Source organism: Patella vulgata, chromosome 3, assembly GCF_932274485.2.
Source record: "Patella vulgata chromosome 3, xgPatVulg1.2, whole genome shotgun sequence".
Taxonomy (NCBI): domain Eukaryota; kingdom Metazoa; phylum Mollusca; class Gastropoda; family Patellidae; genus Patella; species Patella vulgata.
In genome coordinates this window covers 45,467,279-45,492,355 of record NC_065881.2, presented here as the reverse complement: position 1 = coordinate 45,492,355, position 25,077 = coordinate 45,467,279, and the positions used below count along the sequence as shown (strand labels likewise).

Below are 25,077 nucleotides of genomic sequence, written 5' to 3'. Positions count from 1 at the left end.
TTAGGCCTTCTGTCCATTTTTAAATATTTACAAAACATAAAATCCCAAATAAAGATATGATATTTATAGAGAGGGGTCGACGTATAAAGATATTCTTATGCTTTTATTCACAATTTACTTTGACATTTTATGTGAATCCCGACTCGCATGCAAATAATTGCTCTCAATCAGATCACGTGATACGGTTTTCGCCGGATAAAGGTCAATATGGCCGCTGCTATGACTCGAACTGGAGCAGTTGAGGTTTATATTAGACAACAGTGGTACAAAGTAAATCTTACTTTGAGCGAAGAATCATTGTTGTTGAGCTTAGTAGAAAACACGGAACAACCGTCTGCAGTTAACGGCAATGGTGAGCATCGAGCAGGAATAGTAAATGGATACCCAGACTTGCCAGACAGCATCGCTGGCCAAAAGCGAGTTGTCAAAGTGATGAAAGAAGAACAGAATGGGTTAGGAGTTAGCATCAAGGGTGGCAAAGAAAACAAAATGCCGATATTGATCAGTAAAATATTTAAAGGGATGGCGGCTGATAAAACTGAAAAGTTATATGTTGGTGATGCAATATTGAGTGTAAATGGAGAAGACTTGAGAGAGGCAACCCATGATGAAGCTGTTAGAGCACTTAAAAAAGCTGGAAAAGTTGTTGAATTGGAAGGTATATACACATGTTTATAAACATAAATGCAAACAGTAACAGCCATATACATGTAGTAATATAATAGAGTTATATAGACCTTCATATTCTTCAGTAAGTTGGTTGGTAGTATGGAATTCAATAATACAAAATATTACACATTTATAAGTATGCAGTGTACCCGATTTGGTTTATCCAATTCCTAGTCAATCATGTAATACACACAATGTCTTATGAAATATTGTGTGCAGTAATTATGCAGCAATACTATATACCGGAAAACAACCGGAGCCTGGTCCTCTGTGGGCGGGGGGGTTAGGGTTAGGTTTTTCAGGTGTTTTCCAGAGGACCAGGCTCTGGGTTACCTATTAAGGGTGTTTTACGGAATTTAGTGTGTTTTCCGGTATTTAGTGGTTTTCCGGTATTTAGTATAACATGGTGTTTTCTGGTAGTTTTCTGGTAGTTTTCCTGTATATAGTATAGCCCATAATTATGAGTTATGGTGTATTGACATTAAACCCATGCATATTAATAATAGGTATTATTCTATATCCACTTTTATAACATTTATAAAAATAATTTAAAAAAAAAGAAGATTGAACACTAACAGAAAATAATTTAAAAAAAAAAAATACAATTCTCTATATCTACAATTGAATGTAGTTTTAATGTTGTAGGCCTTTAAAAGATACCTTCCCACGCATGGCCGCAGATCTTATTAAATTTAAGGGGGGGACGGAGTTGGCGGGGGGGAGCCCGACACACTGCTAACACCGCAGGCGCAAACCCTTCTGCGGGGGGTCTGGGGGTCCTCCCCCATAAAATTTTGAAAGCAGGATGCCTGAAAACGCTATCTGAGACCATTTCTGAGCATTCTGCAGAGATGAACGTACCGAGAATAAAAACGAGAATAATCAATACGAATACGGTAAAAAGTAGTTATGAGGGCTTAGTAGAGTGCAGGCGGACTGGTTATATTACAAAAGTTAAAAATATTTATTATTAAACTTTAAAAATATAAACAGTAAACCACAGATGATATGGACTTATTAATCAAAGAAGTCCTCGCAATATAGGGATAAGGTAGGCTAATAAATAGCCGGTCACGAATGAAAATGTGATGAATAATTTCTCCAGTGGCCAGCTCTGAGCATAAGCTGCTGAGGTCATGAAGAGATCATTCTCAGATCCGGGTTACATCAAAGACCGGGCATTTTTGAACCAAGGGGAAATATCCTCGCGCATTTAGAGGGGGTCTTGGTGCCTCCCCCGGAAGATTTTTTAAAATTAGGATGCCTCAAAATGCTATCTGAGACCATTTCTGGGCATTGTACATCAGCATGTTCGGAAATATAGACTACATTTCCCGGGCTGAAAAAAAGACTTTTGAAATTTTACGATGCATTTTTCTGGGGGGGACGAGGCATATGAAATCCTCCCCATTGAAAATCCAGGGGGGGACGCGTCCCCCCCATCCCCCCGGGATCTGCGGCCTTATTCCCACGTACAAACTGGGTGGTTTGATGATATTTGGACTAAAAACATATGCAAACTAATTAATCTATAAAAGTTTTGCTTCAAATCCTTCTTAATACATTGTATTTGCGAGGAAATCTGCCAAGCTATAAAAAATATATTAAAAGAATTAATGTTTGTGTCACTGACTTGGATGTCACGGTACATAGGAACGGGTGCAAAGCCGGAGGAGAATTCATTGCATAGAGACGATGTTATCTTTATTTGCTGTCCATTTATCATAAATATCGAGACCTAATTAAATTCTCAGATTATCCACTGCCCACTTCTTTTTCCGGGGTTTTTATCTCAGAAACTGTGTTGTATGTTTAAGTCTCTCACTTTTACCTAGTTCGCTCACCATCAAGTTTTATCAACATAGATTAAGTGCTCCCTAACACTGAGAGATCAGACAATCTTGTTGTGCAACCTTTGACGTCACCTGAACAGACAGCCCTTTATCGTCAGACTGCCAATTAGTGACACCCTCTCATTTTTTGTCCTGGGTGTTTTTCATGGAATCCAGTATTTTTCTAGAAAGATTTGGTGTCTCCACTTTCCGTATATACGAAAATTGTAATACTTTTAGTGGAAATGAGCACCCAATAAATACTTTTGTGGGAAAGTATCTTTAAATACAGTCCCTTTGAAAATATTGATATTTTGAATTTGATATTGAATACTTATTATTTAACGCTGATACTTTGTTTTATTTACTAGTGAAATATCTAAGGGAAGTTACTCCCTACTTTAGAAAGAGCTCACCATTGAATGATCTAGGCTGGGGTTCACAAGAAACCCCAAAAGAAGGATCTAAAACCAGTTTAACAGAATGCAAAACACTTCCACTAAAACTTTGTTACACTTGTCGTAATCTAACCATGACAGATCCAGAAAAGACAATTATTGAAATTCATGCTCCAGATGGAAAGAGTTCATGCATGATACGGTTCCCAGATTCTGCTACTTGTGGTGATTGGTTTAAAACAATTCATTCAACTGTTTCTATTCTAAATCAATCAGCAATTATTGAAGCAAATCAAATTATTTCTTTTATACCTAATCAAAAAGAAGTGCATCAGATGGGGTGGCTAGCTGAACAAGTAAGTATACAAATATTTTTATACACTCGCAATTAAAGGAATTAAAAACTCCTGATTTCTCAGTTCACAGCAGCTAAGTCATCCAAACAGTCCACAAAGTGCGTCATATATTTTTTCTTTGTTAGGTAATGGCAGTAATCATGAGACCAAGAGTAACAACCCTTGAAGTAATTATAAGAAATAACTAGAACTGCGATGCAGTAATGACGGGTTTCACCGGTGCCCCGTTACCCTTGAACATTGTCACTTCCGGTACCGATGAAACCATTAAACAGGTTTCCATTTAAGCATTGCACACATCACATAAAATGTACGCAGAATCAACCAAATCCGGCAATATCAATTCATTGTATACATTCATTACATGTAAGTGATCCTGACAACATTACATTACTTCCGGTGATAATGAAAATGTTAAATTAGTTTCATGAAATCAGAAATATGGTGAAAATTTTATGTAAATCGAATAATATTTGCCACGTTTATAGACCAAAATCCTTGAAAAGTGACTTGTAGAAAATCGTCTATTTCTCTGCAACCGTACAAGTTAAAAAACATTTTTTGGTATTTGTATGATCGTGTGGGTTCAATCTATTTGTTGATTGGAATCAAATATCATAATTTTAAAAACAAAACAAATCAGACTCATTTGAATAAAATATCTGTTTTGAAGGCTAAAAATACAGTTTTTGGCCACAATGACGTTACTTCCGGTAACAGTAAAAGTGTTAAATTACTTGTATGAAATTGTAAATGGCATTAGGTATCACACACGGGGAATTTTATGAAAATCGAATAATAATTGACACTTTTATGGACCAAAAACCTTGAAAAGTTACCTGTTGAAAATCGCTCTTTCTCCGCAACTGAACAAGTTAGAAACCATTTTGTGATATCTATATGATCGTTTGAGTTCATTCTATTAGTTGATTGGAATCAAATATCAAAATTTTAAACAAATAACAAATAAGACTCATTTGAATAAAATACTGGTTTTGAAGGTTATAAATACAATTTTTGCCCAAATTACGTCATTTCCGGTGACATTGAAAATGTTAAATTGGTTTGACCTTGTTAAAATTGACATTACGCATCAAATGGTGTCACTTTTATGAAAATCGAATAATAATTGACTCTTATACAGGCAAGCTAGCGTAAAAAGTGACTCATACAAAATTGCCCATTTCTCGGCAACGGTTCATATTACAAATTAATTTTCACATACATTCTCTTTGTATGGATTATTGCTACTAGTTTATGAAAGTTGCGAAGAAATATTTTAAAATATGAAAAGCCTGAATGGGTTGTGAATAGCTCATTTTTTCACCTTTTTATACGCCCACATTTTCAGGTGGACTCTCTACAGGTCACAATTCTTATCCGATTTCGACGAAACTTGAAATATAGGTTTATCCCCAAAAGATTTCGGCTGCTTTCGATATTGGCATGTATCGGATCGAAACTTCATGGATTATGGCCCCTGTTTGTACGAAAAATCACGTTTTTAGCTTGTGGACCCTATAGAGGTCACAATTTTTATCCGATTTTGTTGAAACTTGAAATGTAAGTTTATAACCCAAAGATCTCAGTTCCTTTCGATATTTGCGCATATCGGACCATAACTTCCTGAATTATGGCCCCTGATTGTACGAAAAATCACCGTTCGTTCCCAAATAGCGTAAGAATATGGTATATCAAGGTTGTGGACCCTATTGGGGTCACAATTTTTATCCGATTTTGTTGAAATTTGAAATGTAAGTTTATAACCCAAAGATCTCGGTTCCTTTTGATATTCGTGCATATCGGACCGTAACTTCCTGAATTATGGCCCCTGATTGTACGACAAATCACGTTTTTAGCTTGTGGACCCTATAGAAGTCATAATTTTTATCCGATTTAAAAAACGTTTTATTATATCACCGTTACACCCTAAGGACGACTGAGTTCGAATTTCGTGAAAATCGGCCCAAAATTGACAGACAAAATGGCCGCCATTCGTTCCCAAATAGCGTAAGAATATGGTATATCAAGGTTGTGGACCCTATAGGGGTCACAATTTTTATCCGATTTTGTTGAAACTTGAAATGTAAGTTTATAACCCAAAGATCTCGGTTCCTTTCGATATTCGTGCATATCGGACCGTAACTTCCTGAATTATGACCCCTGATTGTACGAAAAATCACATTTTTAGCTTGTGGACCCTATAGAAGTCATAATTTTTACCCGATTTAAAAAAACGTATTATTATATCACCGTTACACCCTAGGGACGACTAAATGGCCACCGTTCGTTCTCAAATAGCGTAAGAAAATGGTATATCAAGGTTGTGGACCCTATAGAGGTCACAATTTTTATCCAATTTTGTTGAAACTTGAAATGTAAGTCTATAACCCAAAGATCTCGGTTCCTTTGGATATTCGCGCATATCGGACCGTAATTTCCTGAATTATGGCCCCTGGTTGTACGAAAAATCGCGTTTTTAGCTTGTGTACCCTATAGAAGTCATAATTTTTATCCGATTTAAAAAAACGTATTATTATATCACCGTTACACCCTAAGGACGACTGAGTTTGAATTTCATGAAAATCGGCCCAAAACTGACAGACAAAATGGCCGCCGTTCATTCTCAAATAGCGTAAAAATATGGTATATCAAGGTTGTGGACCCTATAGAGGTCATAATTTTTATCCGATTTAAAAAACCGTATTATTATATTACCGTTCCACCCTAAGGACAGTTGAGTTTGAATTTTGTGAAAATCGCCCAAAAATTGACAGACAAAATTGCCGCCGTTCGTTCTCAAATAGCGTAAAAATATGGTATATCAAGGTTGTGGAACCTATAGAGGTCACAATTTTTATCCGATTTTGTTGAAACTTGAAATGTAAGTTCATAACACAAAGATCTCAGTTCCTTTCGATATATGCGCATATCGAATTGTAATTTCCTGAATTATGGCCCTTGATTGTAGGAAAAATCACTTTCTTGTTAGCTTGTTCTCTATCCATCTCTCGAAAATGTGGGCGTATCCTGCCTGGCAGCCGCTGGTTTCAACTTTAAATCGAAATGATCCGAAAACGAAATAAAAATTAAAATAACTGAGCGAGATGATTTCTGCGCATTAACAGGGCAAACCCTTTCAGTCATACCAGATTTGAAAAAAATAATATTTGCTTTCAAAAAGTGGTACCGAACTCTCAAAATTGCAGTTTTTGCTATATTTATGTTACTTCCCTTGCCGAAAGGAAAATGTACCGGTAACAAAAAAAATGACATTTTGGACCGCGGAACATATGAACTTTGTTTTATACAAATCGAACAATAAAAAATTAATCCAGGACTGAAAAACTGAATTAGCCAATGGGGGCCAAGGAAAAATACGGTGACAAAAAATGTTGACATTTTTTGTCAAATCAGATGACCCTTTAACCCTTGGTAAAATACGACATAAAAATATTCATTAATAAAAAAGTTTTTCGTAGAAATTTAAATTTTCAAAATTTGGTGCCTAATATCTCCGAAGATTCGTCGAAAATAAAAAATCCAAAGAACCTTAACTATGTGCCTTGTCTCTGGCTATGTCAAAATGTATCAAATATTACAATCCGACAATTACTGATAACATTACGGCAAAATATCGAAAAACGACAACTTCAGTGATTTCGGACATTTCGCATTGTCGCAGAACGTTGGAAATAGCTTTAAAATTTAAGTCAAACCCACTTTCCCAGTAAAACCGAAGACATCGAATCGATCCGACAAGTAGTTTTGCTCAAATGGAAAAATAATAATAATAATAATAAGAACTAGAACAGCGAAGCAGTAATGACGGGTTTCACCGGTGCCACGTTACCCTAAACATATGTCTCTTCCGGTACCAATGAAACCATTAAACAGGTTTCCACATAAGCATTGCACACATCAAATAAAATGGACGCCGAATCAACCAAATCCAGCAATATCAATTCATTTTATACATTTGTTACATGTAAGTGTACAGTACTTCTGGTGATAATGAAAATGTTCAATTAGTTTTATGAACTTTGTTTTATACAAATCGAGCAATAAATAATTAACCTAGAACCCATAAACTGAATTAGCCAATAGCGGTCAAGGTGAATTATCGATACAAAAATTTTTCATATTATTGCTCAAATTACATGACCCTTTAATTATAGGTGAAGCGCCATAAAAAAATATTAATAAATAAAAAAGTTTTTTGTCAAAATTTAAATTTTCAAAATTTGGCGCCTAATATCTTTGAAGATTAATCGAAAATCAAAAATCTAAACAATCGTAGCTATTTGCCGTGTCTCAGGCTATGTCAAAATGTATCAAATGTTAAAATCCGACAATTATTGTTAATATTACGGCAATATTTAAAAAAACGACAACTTCGGTGATTTCGGACATTTGGCATCTCTAAGTCACACCCAATTTTCCAGTAAAACCGAAGACATCGAGTTGATCCGACAAATAGTTTCTGAGATATGCTCAAGTGGAAAAAAAAAAATAATAATAATAAGAAGAACTAGAACTGCGACGCAGTAATGACAGGTTTCACTGATGCCACGTTACCCTTGAACTTGTGTCACTTCTGGTGCCTGGTTACCCTTGAACTTATGTCACATTCGGTACCAATGAAACCGTTAAACAGATATCCACATAAGCATTGCACACGTGTTATGAAATGGACGCAGAATCAACCAAATCCAACAATATCAATTCCATTTATACATTTGTTACCATGTGTTAGATATGTCAAAAAAGTGATCCTGACAAAATTTATTACTAATTTACCACTAAGTTAGCTGACTATCTAATGGAACTTAAAATGTGAGAAAATTCTTAAAAAGTGATCCTGACAAAATTGGTTATTTCTCAACAAAGAAAGATGGTAGAAACAATTTTTGGCCATCTATATGATCGTATTGATCCAATCTATATCTCCATTGAAATCAAATATCATATTGTTAAACGAATAATAAATATAACTCAGTTCAAAAAATATTTGTTTTGAAGGCTAAAAATACAGTTTTTGCCAAAACGACATTAATTCCGGTGATATTGAAAGTGTTCAATTAGTTCCATGAAATCATAAATGGCATCAGGCATCACATGGTGAAAATTTTATGAAAATCGAATAATAATTCCCACTTTTATAGACCAAAAACCTTGAAAAGTGACTGTAGAAAATCGTCTATTTCTCTGCAACCGTAAAAGTTAGGAACCATTTTGTGGCATCTGTATGATCGTATTGGTTCATTCTATTTGTTGATTGCAATCAAATGTCATAATTTTAAAAACATTACAAATCAGACTCATTTGAACAAAATATCCGTTTTGAAGGCTATAAATACAGTTTTTGCCCATATGATGCCATTTCCGGTGACAGTGAAAATGTAAAATTGGATCCACCCAGTCAAAAATGGCATTAGGCATCATATGGTGAAAAAAAAATAGAAAATCGGATTATAATTAACTCTTTTATACAATGTAGGCAAAATAACGTGAAAAGTGACTCATGCAAAATTGCATATTTCTCGGCAACTGCTAATATTACAAACTAATTTTGACATACATTGTCATCGTATGGATTAATGCTAAAAGTCTGTGAAAGTTGTCAAGAAATATTTTAAAATATGATAAGCCTGAATGCATTGTAAATAGCCCATTTTTACACCTTTTTTCAGCTTTAAGGAAAAATGATGCAAATGCAAAACCGAAATAAACAAAAATCAAAGCAAGACATATTTTGCGTCTTTAGTATGAGCATTCATCTTGATATATTAGATTTGTAAGCATTAATATTTGCTTTTTAAAAGACCTTTCGACACGTCAAAATTGAAGTTTTAGGCAAAATTACGTCACTTCCGGTGCCGACAGAAACTTTTATAGGTAGAAGTAAGTTGAGAATTTCCACCAGGTGGGCTTTTCTTTTACACAAATCAGACAATAAATAATTAACCCAGAACCCATACATTGAAATTAAAATGGGAAAAATCTTAAAAAGTGATCCTGACAAAATTGGTTATTTCTCAGCAAGGGAAGATGTTAGAAACAATTTTGTGATATCAATATGATCGTATTGATTTATACTATTTGTCCATAGGAATCAAATATCATAATTTTACACCAATAATGAATATCGCTTACTTCAAACAATTACTTGTTTTAGAGGCTAAAAAATACAGTTTTTGCCAAAGTAACGGTACTTCCGGTGATAATGAAAATCTTAAATTACTTGTATGAAATCGTAAATGGCATTAGGTATCACACAGTGAAAATTTTATGAAAATCGAATAATAATTAACACGTTTATGGACCAAAAACCTTGAGAAGTGACCTGTTGAAAATCGCCTATTTCTCCGCAACTGAACAAGTTAGAAACCATTTTGTGATATCTATATGATCCTATGGGTTCATTCTATTAGTTGATTGGAATCAAATATCCAAATATTAAACAAATAACAAATACGACTCATCTGAATAAATTATTTGTTTCGAAAGCTATAAATATAGTTTTTGCCCAAATTACGTCATTTCCGGTGATATTGAAAATGTTAAATTGGTTTGACCTAGTCACAATTGACATTACGCATCAAATGGTATCATTTTAATGAAAATCCAAAATAATTGACTCTTTTACAGGCAAAATAGCGTAAAAAGTGACTCATGCAAAATTGACCATTTCTCGTCAAATACTCATATTACAAACTAATTTTGACATAGATTCTCTTCATATGGATTAATGCTTTAAGTTTATGAAAGTTGTGAAGAAATATTTTTAAATATGAAAAGCCTGAATGGATTGTAAATAGCTCATTTTTACACCTTTTTTCACCTTCAAGTCGAAATGACGCAAATACAAAACCAAAATTTAAAAAAGCGAGTCCGAGATTTTTTGCGCCTTTTGTAGGGGCATTTACCTTGAGCTATCAGATTTGCAAAAATTAACATTTGCTAGTGAAAAGACGTTCCGACTCGACAAAATTGGAGTTTTTAGCAAAATTGCGTCACATCCGGTGCCCATAGAAAACTTTACCGGTAATAAAAAAATTGAGAATTTGCACCATGGAGCATATGAACTTTGTTTTATAAAAATCGGGCAATAAATAACCTAGATCTGATAAACTGAATTAGCCAATAGCGGCCTAGAAAAATTACCGAGACAAAAAATGTTCACATTTTTGCTCAAATCAGACGACCCTTTAACCCTGGGTAAAATGCCATAAAAAATTATTCTTTAATAAAAAGTTTTTTGTAAAAATTTAAATTTTCAAAATTTGGCGCCTAATATCTCCCAAGATTCGTCGAAAATCAAAAATCTAAACTACCGTAGCTATGTGCCCTGTCTCAGGCTATGTCAAAATGTATACAATGTTAAAATCCGACGATTATTGTTAATATTACTGCAATATTGAAAAAAATGACAACTTTGGCGTTTCGGACATTTCGCATTGTCGCAGAACGTTCGAAATAGCTTTAATCTCTAAGTCACACCAAGTTTCCCAGTAAAACCGAAGACATCGAATTGATCCGACAAGTACTTTCTGAGATATGCTCAAGTGGAAAAAAAAAAAATAATAATAATAAGAATAATCTTAACAAAAACAATAGTGTTTCACACAAGCTACGCAGTGTGAAACCCTAATAATAATCCGAACAAAAACAATAGTGTTTCACACTAGCTACGCAGTGTGAAACCCTAATTAAAATTTAATTAGCTTCTAGTTCTCTCTGTTTATGAATTTCAAATAAATCGAATGATAAAGTTAGCCTCCAGGGAGTCCCCAACATTGTTCAAATTGATGGACAATAACTCTGACAGTAATTATCAGGAATTGTTGAAATCAACAGGATTCTTAGCCGCATTAAGATTGTGTATACATTTCAAGTCAATTGGATAATAAATTTAGCCCCTAGAGTGTCCACATGATTTTTGCCCCCAGCCTTTCGAAGAAAGCAGGGCACTTTTAAAATGGGTTCGTTTGTCTGTCCATCCATCCGTCTGCCTGTCTGTCCGTCACACTTTTTGGGACACAGTAACTCTCCTTCTAATTCAGCTAGAATGTTCAAAGCTAGAATGTTCGGAGATGAGCATTTTCTACTGAGGGTAAGCAGAGATAAACAATTTGATTGGTTGATTCTTTGACTTTGAGACACGATAATTTTAGTGCTAATTAAGTGAGAGTGATGAAACTTGGTGTATAGTTTCATTACATTAATATGAAATGAAATGAAATGGGGTTTAACGTCCTACTGTTTTGCTCCTAAACTGGGCTAATGAAGACGGGCATACGCCATACAGTGTGCTATGAGGGAAATTTTGCCCAGACAGCGGCACTGCGACCTACTCTTATATCGAATTCCAACTGTCAAGGGATCTTTTACGTGCACGCCAATGTGTACACAGGACCTCGTTTTTTTGTCCCATCCAAACGACTAGACAGCTGTCCTTGTCAGCCCCTCTGTCCTGCATCACTGACAAGGGAGAACCACGCCGGAAAATCTGGATGAACTTTCTCAGCCAATGCAGGGATCGAACGCCCGACCTCCAGGCTAGCGAGCCAGCGCCTTACCCACTTAGCCACCGTGATCCCCATTACATTAATACCTTGACTAAGTTCGATAATGAGAATTTTCTGCTCAGGGTAAGCAGGTGTTTATAATATTAGATCAATGCCTTGATGGAGTTCAAAGATGAGCATTTTCTGCTTAGGGTAAGCAGAGATAAGCAATTTGATTGGTTGATGCTTTGGACACGATAACTTTAGTTCTAATTAAACATACATTATGCAAGAGCTAAATCTTTATATTGCAGATCTTTCTTTAGGCCTGAAATGTTATCTAAATTATTAATTAGACATTAATTAACCTATCCAGACCATAATCAACTCTAGATGGCATCGCTAGCCTGCAATCTTTAGTGAATTATGAGCCAATTTACTACATAACATTCCTTCATGATTTATTAACAAATAAATGGATAATCGAGACTATGCTGTTTATCATACTGACTTTAGTAATGCTGATCGAGGCTAGGCGGAAATTTCTATTGCTTAGTTCTCGGTTCATAGTGGATCAATTTGAATGAAATTTTCAGCAAATTGCCTTTACATTATCTAGTTTTTAACTATTATAGTGAGAATTACCAACTCATTATTGAATCTCCCATAATGTATCTTTAAGTGAGAGTGATGAAATTTGGTGTATAGTTTTATCACATCAATACCTTGACTGAGTTCGATAATGAACATTTTCTGGTCAGGGTAAGCAGATTGATAAGCAATTTGATTGGTTGAGACTTTGGAACACAATAACTCTCCTTCTAATTGTGGCTACGGTGGCTAAGTGGGTAAGAAGATGGTTCGCTAACCTGGAGGTCAGGTGTTCGATCCCTGCATTGGCCGAGAAAGTTCATCCAGATTTTCCGCTGTGTTTCCCCTTTGTCAGTGATGCAGGAAGGAGGGCCTGACAAGGACAGCTGTCTAGTCGTTCGGATGGGATGAAATACCGAGATCCTGTGTACAAATTGGCGTGCACATAAAAGATCCCTTGGCATTTGGAAGTCGATATAAGAGTAGGCTGTAGAACTGCTGTCCGGGCAAAATTTCCCTCATAGCACACCGTATGGCGTATGCCCATCTTCATTAGCCCAGTTAGGAGTAGGATGTTAAACCCCATTTCATTTCATTTCTAATTGAGATAGAATGTTCAAATTTGATGAAGGCGTCCATTAGGCGAATGTCATGATGGAGTTCGATGATACACATTGTCTGCTTACGGTAAGCAGAGATAAGTAATCTGATTGGTTGATGCACTCTGAAGTGATTTGGCGATTTGATGTAATCACTTCGGAAATCGGTGTCGATAAATTCGTTGAGTAGGGTAACCAATTTGAATTAGATTGACGTTAAAGATTAAAATTTGATTGAATGCAAATCACTTTGGCTAATCAGTGGTCGATAAAAACGCCTTTAGTGTATAGTTGATAATCAGTTTGATTGCTTGATACTTTTGAAAAAAAATAAAAGTGTTATTAATTAATATGTGTCATCTATTTATTTTGGGATTTCAGCAGAGGGCTTGTTCAAATTGATCCAGGACCATAACTCTTTTGAATTATTGAAGATTAACATGCTTCTTTATCTCATAATTTACATAAACACTGTGTAGAAATTTCAAATAGATTGGATGACAACTTGAGCCTTTAGAGCAGACAGATTTGGGTAACAATCACATTTCTATGGCCATGCTTGATTTGTCCATACCGACTGACCACATTTGGCATTCGCCGCAGTGAGGTCACTTGATCTACTGGAAGTTGACAAAAGTTCGGCTGTCGGTTTGTGGGAAGACGCTGCTTTGGCAGGAGCAGCAAACACCAGCGCCAGATGGCAAACATATAAAATGAAATGAAATGTGGTTTAACGCCCTACTGTTCTGTTCCGACTGGGCTGATGTATACAGGCATGCACTATGAGGGAAATTTTGCCTGGACATCCTACTCTTATATTGAACTCCAACTGTCAAGAGATATTTTACATGCACACCAATGTTTAAGTGGGACCTTGGTTTTTGTCCCATTCAAATAACTAGACAGCTGTCCATGTCAGGCCCTCCGTTCTGCACCAATGACAAGGGGAAACCACGTTGGAAAATACTGATGCATTTCCATTGCAAACATTGGGATCGAACACACAAGTACCAGGCTAGTGAGCGAGGGTCTTACTCACTTGGCCACCCACAAACATATTTAGGATTGCCATAAAACACTAATTTTAAAGCGTTTTTATACGCCCACATTTTCATGTGGACATATTATGCCGTCGCCCCTGTTTTTCTGTCTGGACGTCCGTCTGTCCACAATTTGTATGTGGACACTTTACTGGTCACAATTTTTATCCGATTTCTACGAAACTTGAAATATAGGTTTACCTCCCTAAGATCTCGGTTCCTTTCGATATTGGCATGTATCGGACCGTAACTTCATGGATTATAGCCCCTGATTGTACGAAAATTTTATCCGAATTTAAAAAACGTTCGAATAGATCACTGTTTGTTGAGGTTAAATTTCGTGAAAATTGGGCCAAAATTGACGGACAAAATGGCTGACCTCTAGAGGTCACAATTTTGATCCGATTTTGATGAAACTTGAAATACATGTTTATTACCCGGAGATCTTGGTTTCTTTTGATATTCACACATATCAGATCGTAACTTCCTGAATTATGGCCCCTGATTGTACAAAAAATCAAATTTCGTGAAAATCGACCCAAAATTGACAGACAAAATGGTCGCTGTTCGTTCTCAAATAGCATAAAAATATGGTATATCAAGGTTGTGGACCCTATAGAGGTCACAATTTTTATCCGATTTTGTTGAAACTTGAAATGTAAGTTTATAACCCATAGATCTCAGTTCCTTTCGATATTCGCGCATATCGGACCGTAACTTCCTGAATTATGGCCCCTGATTGTACGAAAAATCTCGTTTTAGCTTGTGGACCCTATAGAGGTCACAATTTTTATACGCCCACATTGAAATGTGGTCGTATATTGTCGTCGCCTCCGTCCGTCCGTCGGTCCGGCGTCTACAATTGCTTGTGGACGCTCTAGAGGCTAAAGTTAATATCCGATTGACTTTAAATTTATATACAGTGTTTAAGGCCATGAGACGAAGAAGCCTATTGATTTTCAGCGATTTCCGATAATTACTGCCAGAGTTATGGCCCTTGATCACTTCAAAAAATCTTGTGGATGCTCTAGAGGCCAAAGTTAATATCTGATTGACTTTTAATTTATACACAGTGTTTAATGTCATGAGACGAAGAAGCCTATTGATTTTCAGCGATTTCCGATAATTACTGCCAGAGTTATGGCCCTTGATCACTTCAAAAAATCTTGTGGACGCTCTAGAGGCCAAAGTTAATATCCGATTGACTTTAAATTTATACACAGAGTTTAAGATCTTGAGACGAACAAGTATATTGATTTTCAATGAATTTTTGTGACTTGGAACAGCTAAATCCATGATACAGTATTAAAAGTTTTGTATACAAAACGTTAGCATGGTTTTCTGAGTTGTTGCTCTTAATCAGATTTTAGTGTATTATAAATGTTTCATTACCGAAAAAAGTAAAAAAGTAAAAATATGCGACAACTCTTGTTGACTGCCCGGACGATTTAGCTGCTGTGGGCGTATGTTTCGTTGCCTGGCAACCTATCTTTATCCGATTTAAAAAACCATATTATATCACCGTTACACCCCAAGGTCGGCTGAGTTCGAATTTCGTGAAAATCGGCCCAAAACCGACAGACAAAATGGCCACCGTTTGTTTTCAAATAGCGTAAAGATATGGTATATCAAGGTTGTGGAACCTATAGAGGTCAGAATTTTTATCCGATTTTGTTGAAACTTGAAATGTAAGTTTATAACACAAAGATCTCGGTTCCTTTCGATATTTGCGCATATTGTACGCAAATTGTGTAAAAGTATGCAATATGAAGGTTGTGGACCCTCTAGAGGTCACAATTTTTATCTAGTCTAGTATCTTCACTTGTCATCTTTGGCTCCTTCTTCGCGTTGTGTATTTGCTTCTTACTATCTCAGTAGTTAAGACATTTGTCTTACCAGGAATAACAATGCATTAGTTTGTTTTAACATCATAGCTGAATGCATAGATACAAGCATAGCAGATAACAATAAAGTCATTCTCTCAAAACCCATCCAGTCCAGCGAGTCTGCTGATAGGAATTGCTACATCTTCTCCTTCTGGAATTAAGCGGCTGTCTGACGAATGCTCAGCGATATGATGGTCTTGTAGCTGTGGGTTTTGGACCTTCAATTATCTAATTGGTCAAATATGACGTAATTAATTATAACGATTGGTTAATTAGCCTAATGACGTTTGAAACTTACACCAGAAAGTTCGCATGTGATATCTGTTATCAACCTAGAATTAAATGTTTACCAAATTATAAATCTTTTTTATATGTCTACTTATTAATCATTCACTCATTTTGATTGAAGTGCATATTAGACAATATCAGCAATTTTTCTACACTTACAAGAATACTTTCTTTGATTAAAAATGTCTTGTAACTGTTTTAATATTATAATACTATCTGATGCCATTTTGTTTATCAGCCAGGTCACTTGATTTGATTCAATACAGTCATCTGCTAGGGTAGCCATTTTAGAAACCGACTCGCCTTTCCGCGGACATATCAAGTGGGCCCAATGTGAGCGTATAAAAAGCGTACAAAAATAAGTTACTAATTTACAATGATTACACCCTATTAGAAATAATTTCTATGGATATACATGTAGTATTTAATTGAACTACTACTACTACTAATAATAATTGGATACATTTGCAAATCAAACCCACTTGAACTAGTGTAGCTGCTCAGAGGCACTGGTTCTACACTGACATTTATATCCAATACAACTTAAACATGCATTATGCAAGAGCAAAATCTGCTTATTACAAGTCTTTCTTTAGGCCTGAAATGTTATCTAAATTATCAATTAGACATTAATTAACTTATCCAGACCATAATAAACTCTCGATGTAGGCTGGATTAGATTCCTATATGCTGCTAACGGCCAAAGATAATTAAATCAGAAAAAGTGGATAATCGAGACTATGCTGTTTATATTAATGATTTTAGTAATAATAACCGAGACTATGCAAAAATTTCACCGACTTCTTTCTCGGCTCATAGTGGATCAATTTGACTGAAATTTTCAGCAAATTACCTTTACACTATCTAGTTTTTAACTATTATAGCGAGAACTGCCATCTCTTTATCTTATCTCCCATAATGTATCTTTTAATAATGACAATTAGTAAGCCACATCGACATTAACTGTACAAAAATTAATTTACATATCATTATAAGCACATTTAAATACATGTACTTGTTATATGATTTTTCTTAAATACTGCATAGTTTGAGCTACATTTTGTTTTATATGCAAGTCAGGGCATTGAATGGGAATTGATTATGGTTTTTTGAAAAATACACTGTCTGATTTGCATTTTACACTATATGCAAAATAGGATGTGGTTTGAGAGCTGCTAAAGGAGACAGTAATTACATTATTTTGTATGTTTTAGCTGACAAATGAGCAAGGTGTATCAACATGGAAACCAGTGTTTATAGCATTAACTGACGTGGATATGTTATTATATGATACAGCTCCTGGTAGTAAAGAAGAATGGGCAACACCATTTCAAAGTCATTCACTACTAGCTACTAGGTATGGGCAATTAGTATTTTGGGCAAAAATTATATCTTACTACTATTTTCTACCTTGATATTTAAATCCCATGTCTGGTTTAGACCTAATGTACATTTTATATTGGATGTATGACAAAAATCTTCAGAAATGCAAATGTTTCAATTTCGTTCTTTTTCAATACTATCATGTGGGTGGTTGGATGGCTGAACTGTGTAACATGTACACTTTAGATCATAAGGTCTGTCATTGAGTGAAGTGGCATGGTTTCGATTCCCAGCTTACAGGGTTGCCTGTTCGACCTCTTGAGTTTTTTCTGGGTCCTCCCCAGTGATAAATACCCCTACACGCAAGCCAATTATTGGAATAAAATTGATCAATACTCTAGTCCCAAAATGACATAATTTGTGTTAAGTGGATGTTAAAGCCCATTTCTGTTTTGATACTATCATGTTTTGTTTTTTTTTAACTTGAAGTTTATTCAACAAAAACACATTGATTTTCAGTCCAGTAAAATGTTATACTCAATAATTGGTCTACTGGTTCTATTTTTTCTTTTTTTTGCAGGCTGGTGCACTCTGGGAAACAATCAAATCAGGGTCATGAAGTTATGACTTTTGGTACTCGTTCAGGGACCAGGAATGGAGTAGAGCTACATGTTTTCCGAGTAGAAACTCAAAGAGATCTGGCTTTCTGGTCAAGAGCACTGGTACAAGGTTCACATGGAGCTGCACTTATTACAAAAGAAATTGTTACCGGTAAGCAAAACCTATATATTCCAAGTTTGTAACAATGCATTATTGTTCCATTTCTAACCTCTTTGGATTGTAGGAGGGGGCTTGGGTGGCTGCATGGTTTAACATGCGCGCTGTTGATCGATCAGAAAATCGGTCATTGAGTCCAGAATACTGGTTTCAATCCCAGGTTTGTGTTTGATGAGGAGTAGGGCCCAACCTTGTGGAAGTTCTTCCTACTTCTAAGACTTAAAACAACCAAACAATTCAAAAAAGGAATTAAAGGATATACATATATTGGTCCCAAACTGATATGCTTAATGTTGAATGGACAGAAAACCCCATGTCTTTCTCTTTGGATTGTTTGAATAATTTTAAGAATAAATCCTAAAGTAAAATGTTTTTGACATTTTTTAGCTGCTTGGTGGCATATCTTTGTTGCCTGGAAATCTATCTTTCATATTTTAAATGTTATAAATTTGTATTGTCACAAAATGAAAAGAACATTTGTGTGTAATTCAAAATAATGAATATTAATTTCAGCTGTCACATGGCAAGGTAAAAAAGCTAAATTAAGTGTTCATTATGAAGATGGGTTCAGTTTGGTGGAAGATAGCACAGGTGAAAATGAATCAAAAATACAAACATACTGGAGCTTCCCATTTGAACGTTTGAGAATGTCGGCGGATGATGGTCATCGGTTGTTATGGCTGGACTTTGGAGATGATGGCGAACAGGTTAGCTCCTTTTTCAAAACACACTACTAACTTTAATTCCATATTCTGTTCTTTTTATACGCCCACATTTTCATGTGGACGTATTATGCCGTCGCCCCTGTCCGTCCGGACGTCTGGATGTCCGTCCGTCCACAATTTGTTTGTGGACACTCTAGAGGTCACAATTCTTATCCAATTTTGACGAAACTTGAAATATAGGTTTATCTCCAAAAGATCTTGGCTGCTTTCGAAATTGGCATGTATCGGATCGAAACTTCATGGATTATGGCCCCTGTTTGTACGAAAAATCACGTTTTTAGCTTGTGGACCCTATAGAGGTCACAATTTTTATCCGATTTTGTTGAAACTTGAAATGTAAGTTTATAACCCAAAGATCTCGGTTCCTTTCGATATTCGCACATATCGGACCATAACTTCCTGAATTATGGCCCTGATTGTACGAAAAATCACGTTTTTAGCTTGTGGACCCTATAGAAGTCATAATTTTTATCCGATTTAAAAAAACGTATTATTATATCACCGTTACACCCTAAGGCCGACTGAGTTCGAATTTCGTGAAAATCGGCCCAAAATTGACAGACAAAATGGCCGCTGTTCGTTCTCAAATAGCGTAAATATATGGTATATCAAGGTTGTGGACCCTATAGAGGTCACAATTTTTATCCGATTTTGTTGAAACTTGAAATGTAAGTTTATAACCCAAAGATCTCGGTTCCTTTCGATATTCGCACATATCGGACCATAACTTCCTGAATTATGACCCCTGATTGTACGAAAAATCACGTTTTTAGCTTGTGGACCCTATAGAAGTCATAATTTTTATCCGATTTAAAAACACATATTATTATATCACCGTTACACCCTAAGGACGACTGAGTTCGAATTTCGTGAAAATCGTCCCAAAATTGACAGACAAAATGGCCGCCGTTCATTCTCAAATAGCGTAAATATATGGTATATCAAGGTTGTGGACCCTATAGAGGTCACAATTTTTATCCGATTTTGTTGAAACTTGAAATGTAAGTTTATAACCCAAAGATCTTGGTTCCTTTTGATATTCGCGCTTATCGGACCTGACTTCCTGAATTATGGCCCCCGAATGAACGAAAAATCGCGTTTTTAGCTTGTGGACCCTATTGAGGTCATAATTTTTATCCGATTTAAAAAAAACATTATTATATCACTGTTACACCCTAAGGACGGCTGAGTTTGAATTTCGTGAAAATCAGCCCAAAATTGACAGACAAAATGGCCGCTGTTCGTTCTCAAATAGCGTAAAAATATGGTATATCAAGGTTGTGGACCCTATAGAGGTCACAATTTTTATCCGATTTTGTTGAAACTTGAAATGTAAGTTTATAACCCAAAGATCTCGGTTCCTTTCGATATTCGCGCATATTGAATTGTAATGTGGGCGTATCCTGTCTGGCAGCCGCTGGTTAAGTAGAAAAAAGTAAAAACTCCTTGACTAAGTATAAAATTAGTATTTTGTGCACTTGTATTAAATATTATCATGTTTGTTGTTGTCTTTTGTGTCTGTTCTCCGGGATTATTATTAAGGGCTTAAGGACTCCCATCAAAATGTAGAATATTTTCGAGTCGTCTATATACATTTAGAATTTAGTTGCTTGGTCTTAAAGGAAGGGTGAGTGGCCCCACTCCCCAACCGGGTGAAACGGAATGACACAGAAGATGGCGTCCTATTCATAGAATTAATACATTACTATTAGATCTTATCTTACATAAAAATTTACATTTATTTGCAGGAATTAGATCTCAACACATGTCCAAAACCATTAGTCTTTATACTACACACCTTTCTCTCCGCTAAAGTGAGTCGTCTTGGACTGCTGGCATGATTTGTCTCCACCCTTATCCTCGTTTATAAGGAATCATCTGATTGAACTCTACAGATAGCAAGCATCACCAACCCAAGGCTCTTCCTCAAAACATAGCATAATCATTGATCATGTATTGTATTATTAAGTAAAACATTACCTGTTTATTTTAATTTGAATGACTACTTACCATAATGTTCAGTATCTCAATGGGACCGAACAGATCATTATTATTAGAACAATTGACCATTTCAAAATAAGTATGTTCAGGTTAGGACATGGCTCTTGTTTCAAAATTTTGTATTCTCAGTGTTTTTTGCTTCTTTTATTCATTGAGTTGTATGATCTTGTATTGTTGTCATCCTACAGTTATAATTGATCTCTTTGAGCAATGAAATATTTCCAAGGACATTTTGACTAACAAACTGATATATTTCTTCAGTTAAAGTATGACTGAAGGGATGAATCAAGGGCCTTGTTACAGATATGGCATGTATGTAATCTAGTCGAACAGAATAGTTGTATAAACCTTCCATATAGCATAACTTGATCATTCACTAACTATTTTCATTATTCTAATATGAATTCATGTTCATAATTTAGGCCTAAATTAGGTCTTGGAGCACTAGATCTAAAGCAGGTTGAAATTGGCATTGACACCAGAATTAATGGATGTGCCAATTATTCGGATCGTAAAACAGTGACAGTCAAAAGTCATGATTTAAGAAAACCTGGGATTTAAAAAAAAAATAACAAAAAACAGCTGTCTTTTGGAGTTAAACCCACAATTTAGAATGTACACAAATTAATCTGCTTTTAACTATAAAATAAATACTTTACTATATACAATTACTTCATAACTTGTTTCTACAAATCAAGTGTATTTTATACACAGTTGAATGTAACTTACATGTTAATTGTGAACAAATCTTACAACCTTATAGCATAAGTAAACTATCCAATGAAATAGCTTTCTTATCACATAATTCTACATTGTCTTTTGTTATTTTTCGTAGTAGTTGGTAGTAGTTTAAATCCTCCACAGTGACATCATTATTATTATTTAATTGTGTATATTATGTTTTAGATTAAATATAGTTGCGCTAAAATATTTATTATTATTAATATCGAATCCAGTATAGGACATGTAAACAAGGTGCTGATTTTATTGTATTTACTTTGTTATTTTTTACCGTATTTATCTCTTTGTTGATATTTGTATTTGTGAAATATTCCGAAATATTGTTTGAACATTGTACTTGATTTATTTACATTATGATTACCTTTTTGACAATTTAAAGGTATAATTGTTTAAAGGTCATCTTACACGATCCTACTTTTGTTGAAGAACATCATCCAACATTTGTAGGATGATGTTCAAGGTCATGAGGTGTCCACGAACATGTCAGTTTACACCATACAACATTTAGTCAATCTGGTTAAAACACAAATCCTATTTCGTTTCGTTTTTATAGTTCAAAATTTCGTTTTACTTGTCTTTACTACACTTGGATCTGGAAGAGTTGTTATTTAACTCGTGTTCTGAATGGTGTCAGGGATAAGCCAATGAAACGTTCTGTTACGGCTAGCTTTAGGCGTGTTTTTCACAGGACTGTGGGTAATCCACTAGTAACATCAATGCTGATTGGTTAATCAAATGTCTTGACGTCATATGGTCATAAGTCGGTCTTTTGACCCCTGACGTGACCTATCGCTATAACTTGTCAGATCTTCATGTAGTGTAGGCCATCGAAAGTATAAAAAAACGAAATGAAATATAGATCTGTATTTTTATCAGATTGACATTTAGTGAACATGTTCAAGATTGTTTTGACATGATGGTTTTGCTTCGAGATGTGGATACAGACATTTTGCTTCATATCATGAGACCCAATACACCACGTGGCCCAGAGATGCATTCTCATTGGTTCAAGGCCTTGAATACTGTCCTACAATGTTCAAATTAATATGCATGCTCAAACAGCATCAAACATGTTCAAGCTTGTTCTCATACACACGATAGGACAATTTCCTGTGAGCATCATCCTACTAATGTTGGATATGTTCTTGAAAAAAGTAGGATTGTGTAAAATTGCCTTAATTTGTGTTAATTTTTAAGACATTGCTTGTATCATATGGTAAAACTCACTTAACCATTATGAGTTGGTGTGTTCGACTATCTTCAATATGTAACGGTGTACCTATAAATGTTCGATGTATTCAATAATGATACCTTAACATTCAATAATTTATTGAAATAACTTTACAGCTGCACAAAAAGTTGCCAATGGGCTTCTTTACTATCAATCCAGCATACATAGAAAGGCTACAGTTTGTATTTAAAGGAGCTAAACCTCTTCGGTTTAGGTTGATTTCGATTAGTGACAGGGCAAGCTCTATCTGACTAATTTGTTGTCAGCTTGTTTACTGTGTCAACAATGGAACACAAAATCAGTGACATCTTATTAATCGGTGATATCATATCACTGGTTATATCTATAGACCGAGAATAGATTATTAACCCACAAAGCAGTTCAATATAAAATCCAATGAAACAGACAATCTTATTTGTTACCAAAATCAAAGAGGTCTTAGTCTTTTGAATCAAATATTATATTGAAAATTTGCAACTTTTTGATAAGATTAGAGCTTTAGATCAATCAAAACCCTTCCTACACCTACAAAATATATCGGAGCATGAAGTGCTTTATTATAGTGAAAACCTATTGATTTGACACTTCCATCATTATGACAAACCAATAACTTTGGATTAACCTAATCTAATTGCATTCATTCCTTTTATTTACACTTATTTATTATATAAAATTTAACCATAAAAAGCAATAGGTGATTAAATTTTATATTATCTTTATATTTATAATAATTCAAGAATTTATAATTATATTACACAATAATACAAAAATTATAATTCATATTTATAATGGATAAAATTTCTAATAAGACAGACAAGCTAATAATGTTAGGATCTCCATGTTTGAATTATTTAATTGGAGATAGAAGTTGTTTTGTACAGTTGTTATACAAATATATATTATATGTAATTCATAGTTCTCATAATAGATATCTATATGAAGTTGTGTGAATAGATGTTGTATTATGATCTTGAAAATATTTTATATATTGTAATTTATTTTAGAAAAAAAGATATATGTATTACTTTTTTTTAAAACAAAATGTCCAGTGAATTATGTTTTCACAATCGTTTAAATGCACCACAGACAAATGATATTATGGTGTAGACAGACCTGGGGTATAAAATGTGGCTTCTAAAATGCTAGGGTATTACAACTCTAACATTCGGTGGAAGATGCAACAATATCCCAAGGTTGACACTTGAAGTTGAATACTTAAGAACGTGTCAGTACTTTAATTCAAGAGGATATGAATATAATATAAGAGTTGAAGACTGGGATGCCTGGACGACAATGTCCGACACATCAGCAAGACGCGAACGCTATCTAACATCTGCAGGATTGCACGCTGCAGGTGGCTTTATGTTGGACCAATTCCTGTTAGTGAGTCTTAACCCTTATGCCTAGGTTTCACTGTTGCTTTTTTTCTGTGGGTTATTGTTGATTTTCTTGTGGGTTATGTCTCGCCAACCAAATCAGTGGTGCATTTTCATTGCATCTCATGTGGACAAATGTAATTGCTTTTCACTGCAAGATAATAGAAATAGATGCTTGGGTTGAAAAACCATTAAAATTGTGATAACCTGCTTGGCCAGATAAGCTTTGTAAACTCAACAGCAATTATTCTGATCTTTGGGAGTATAGAATTTATAAGGATAACAGAATGGAAGATCTTTTTATAAGCAGGTGACTTAATAATTTTTTTACTTTTGATGGGGGGGTGCATTGCTTTTAAGAAAAAACTGATTCATTTTTCCTTTTAGAATATATAAATATGCAAAACTGAATTTCTGGTGGAATGTATGTAGAACAAAATTAATATTACAAAAATGATGTAAATGATCTTACAAAGGTTGCCTTTTATGATGCCACAAGAAGTGCCATCATCTACTATCATTGACCGATGATTGCTAATGAATAAATATATATTTAAACCCTACATCAGTATGATACTTATCTCGCTAAAAAATAATATAAAAATAATGGAAATATACTGTATAATTATTGTCTCGTGAATTCCTTCATTGTTGTGTTTTATATATATTATATATTTTAGATCTTTGAACAATTGTGCATTTATTTTAGTTAAATAAAGAAAAACGTCTCTGAA

General features: G+C 34.8%; 1 protein-coding gene across 1 annotated transcript; it reads left to right on the top strand.

The window, feature by feature from the left end:
• Positions 1-200: 200 nt before the first annotated feature.
• On the top strand, positions 201-25,077 carry LOC126814593 (beta-1-syntrophin). The gene is made up of 6 exons (XM_050539849.1): positions 201-658; positions 2,873-3,255; positions 17,384-17,526; positions 18,073-18,263; positions 18,783-18,976; positions 20,743-25,077. The coding sequence occupies exons 1-6, from the start codon at positions 208-210 to the stop codon at positions 20,833-20,835; spliced, it is 1,455 nt and encodes a 484-aa protein (XP_050395806.1). The 5' UTR covers positions 201-207; the 3' UTR covers positions 20,836-25,077.

Coding starts and splice junctions, on each gene's coding strand:
- LOC126814593 (XM_050539849.1), top strand. CDS start 208: ATGGCCGCTGCTATGACTCGAACTGGAGCAGTTGAGGTTTATATTAGA. Junction 3,256..17,383: donor TGGGGTGGCTAGCTGAACAA/GTAAGTATACAA, acceptor TGTATGTTTTAG/CTGACAAATGAGCAAGGTGT. Junction 18,977..20,742: donor TTGGAGATGATGGCGAACAG/GTTAGCTCCTTT, acceptor ATTTATTTGCAG/GAATTAGATCTCAACACATG.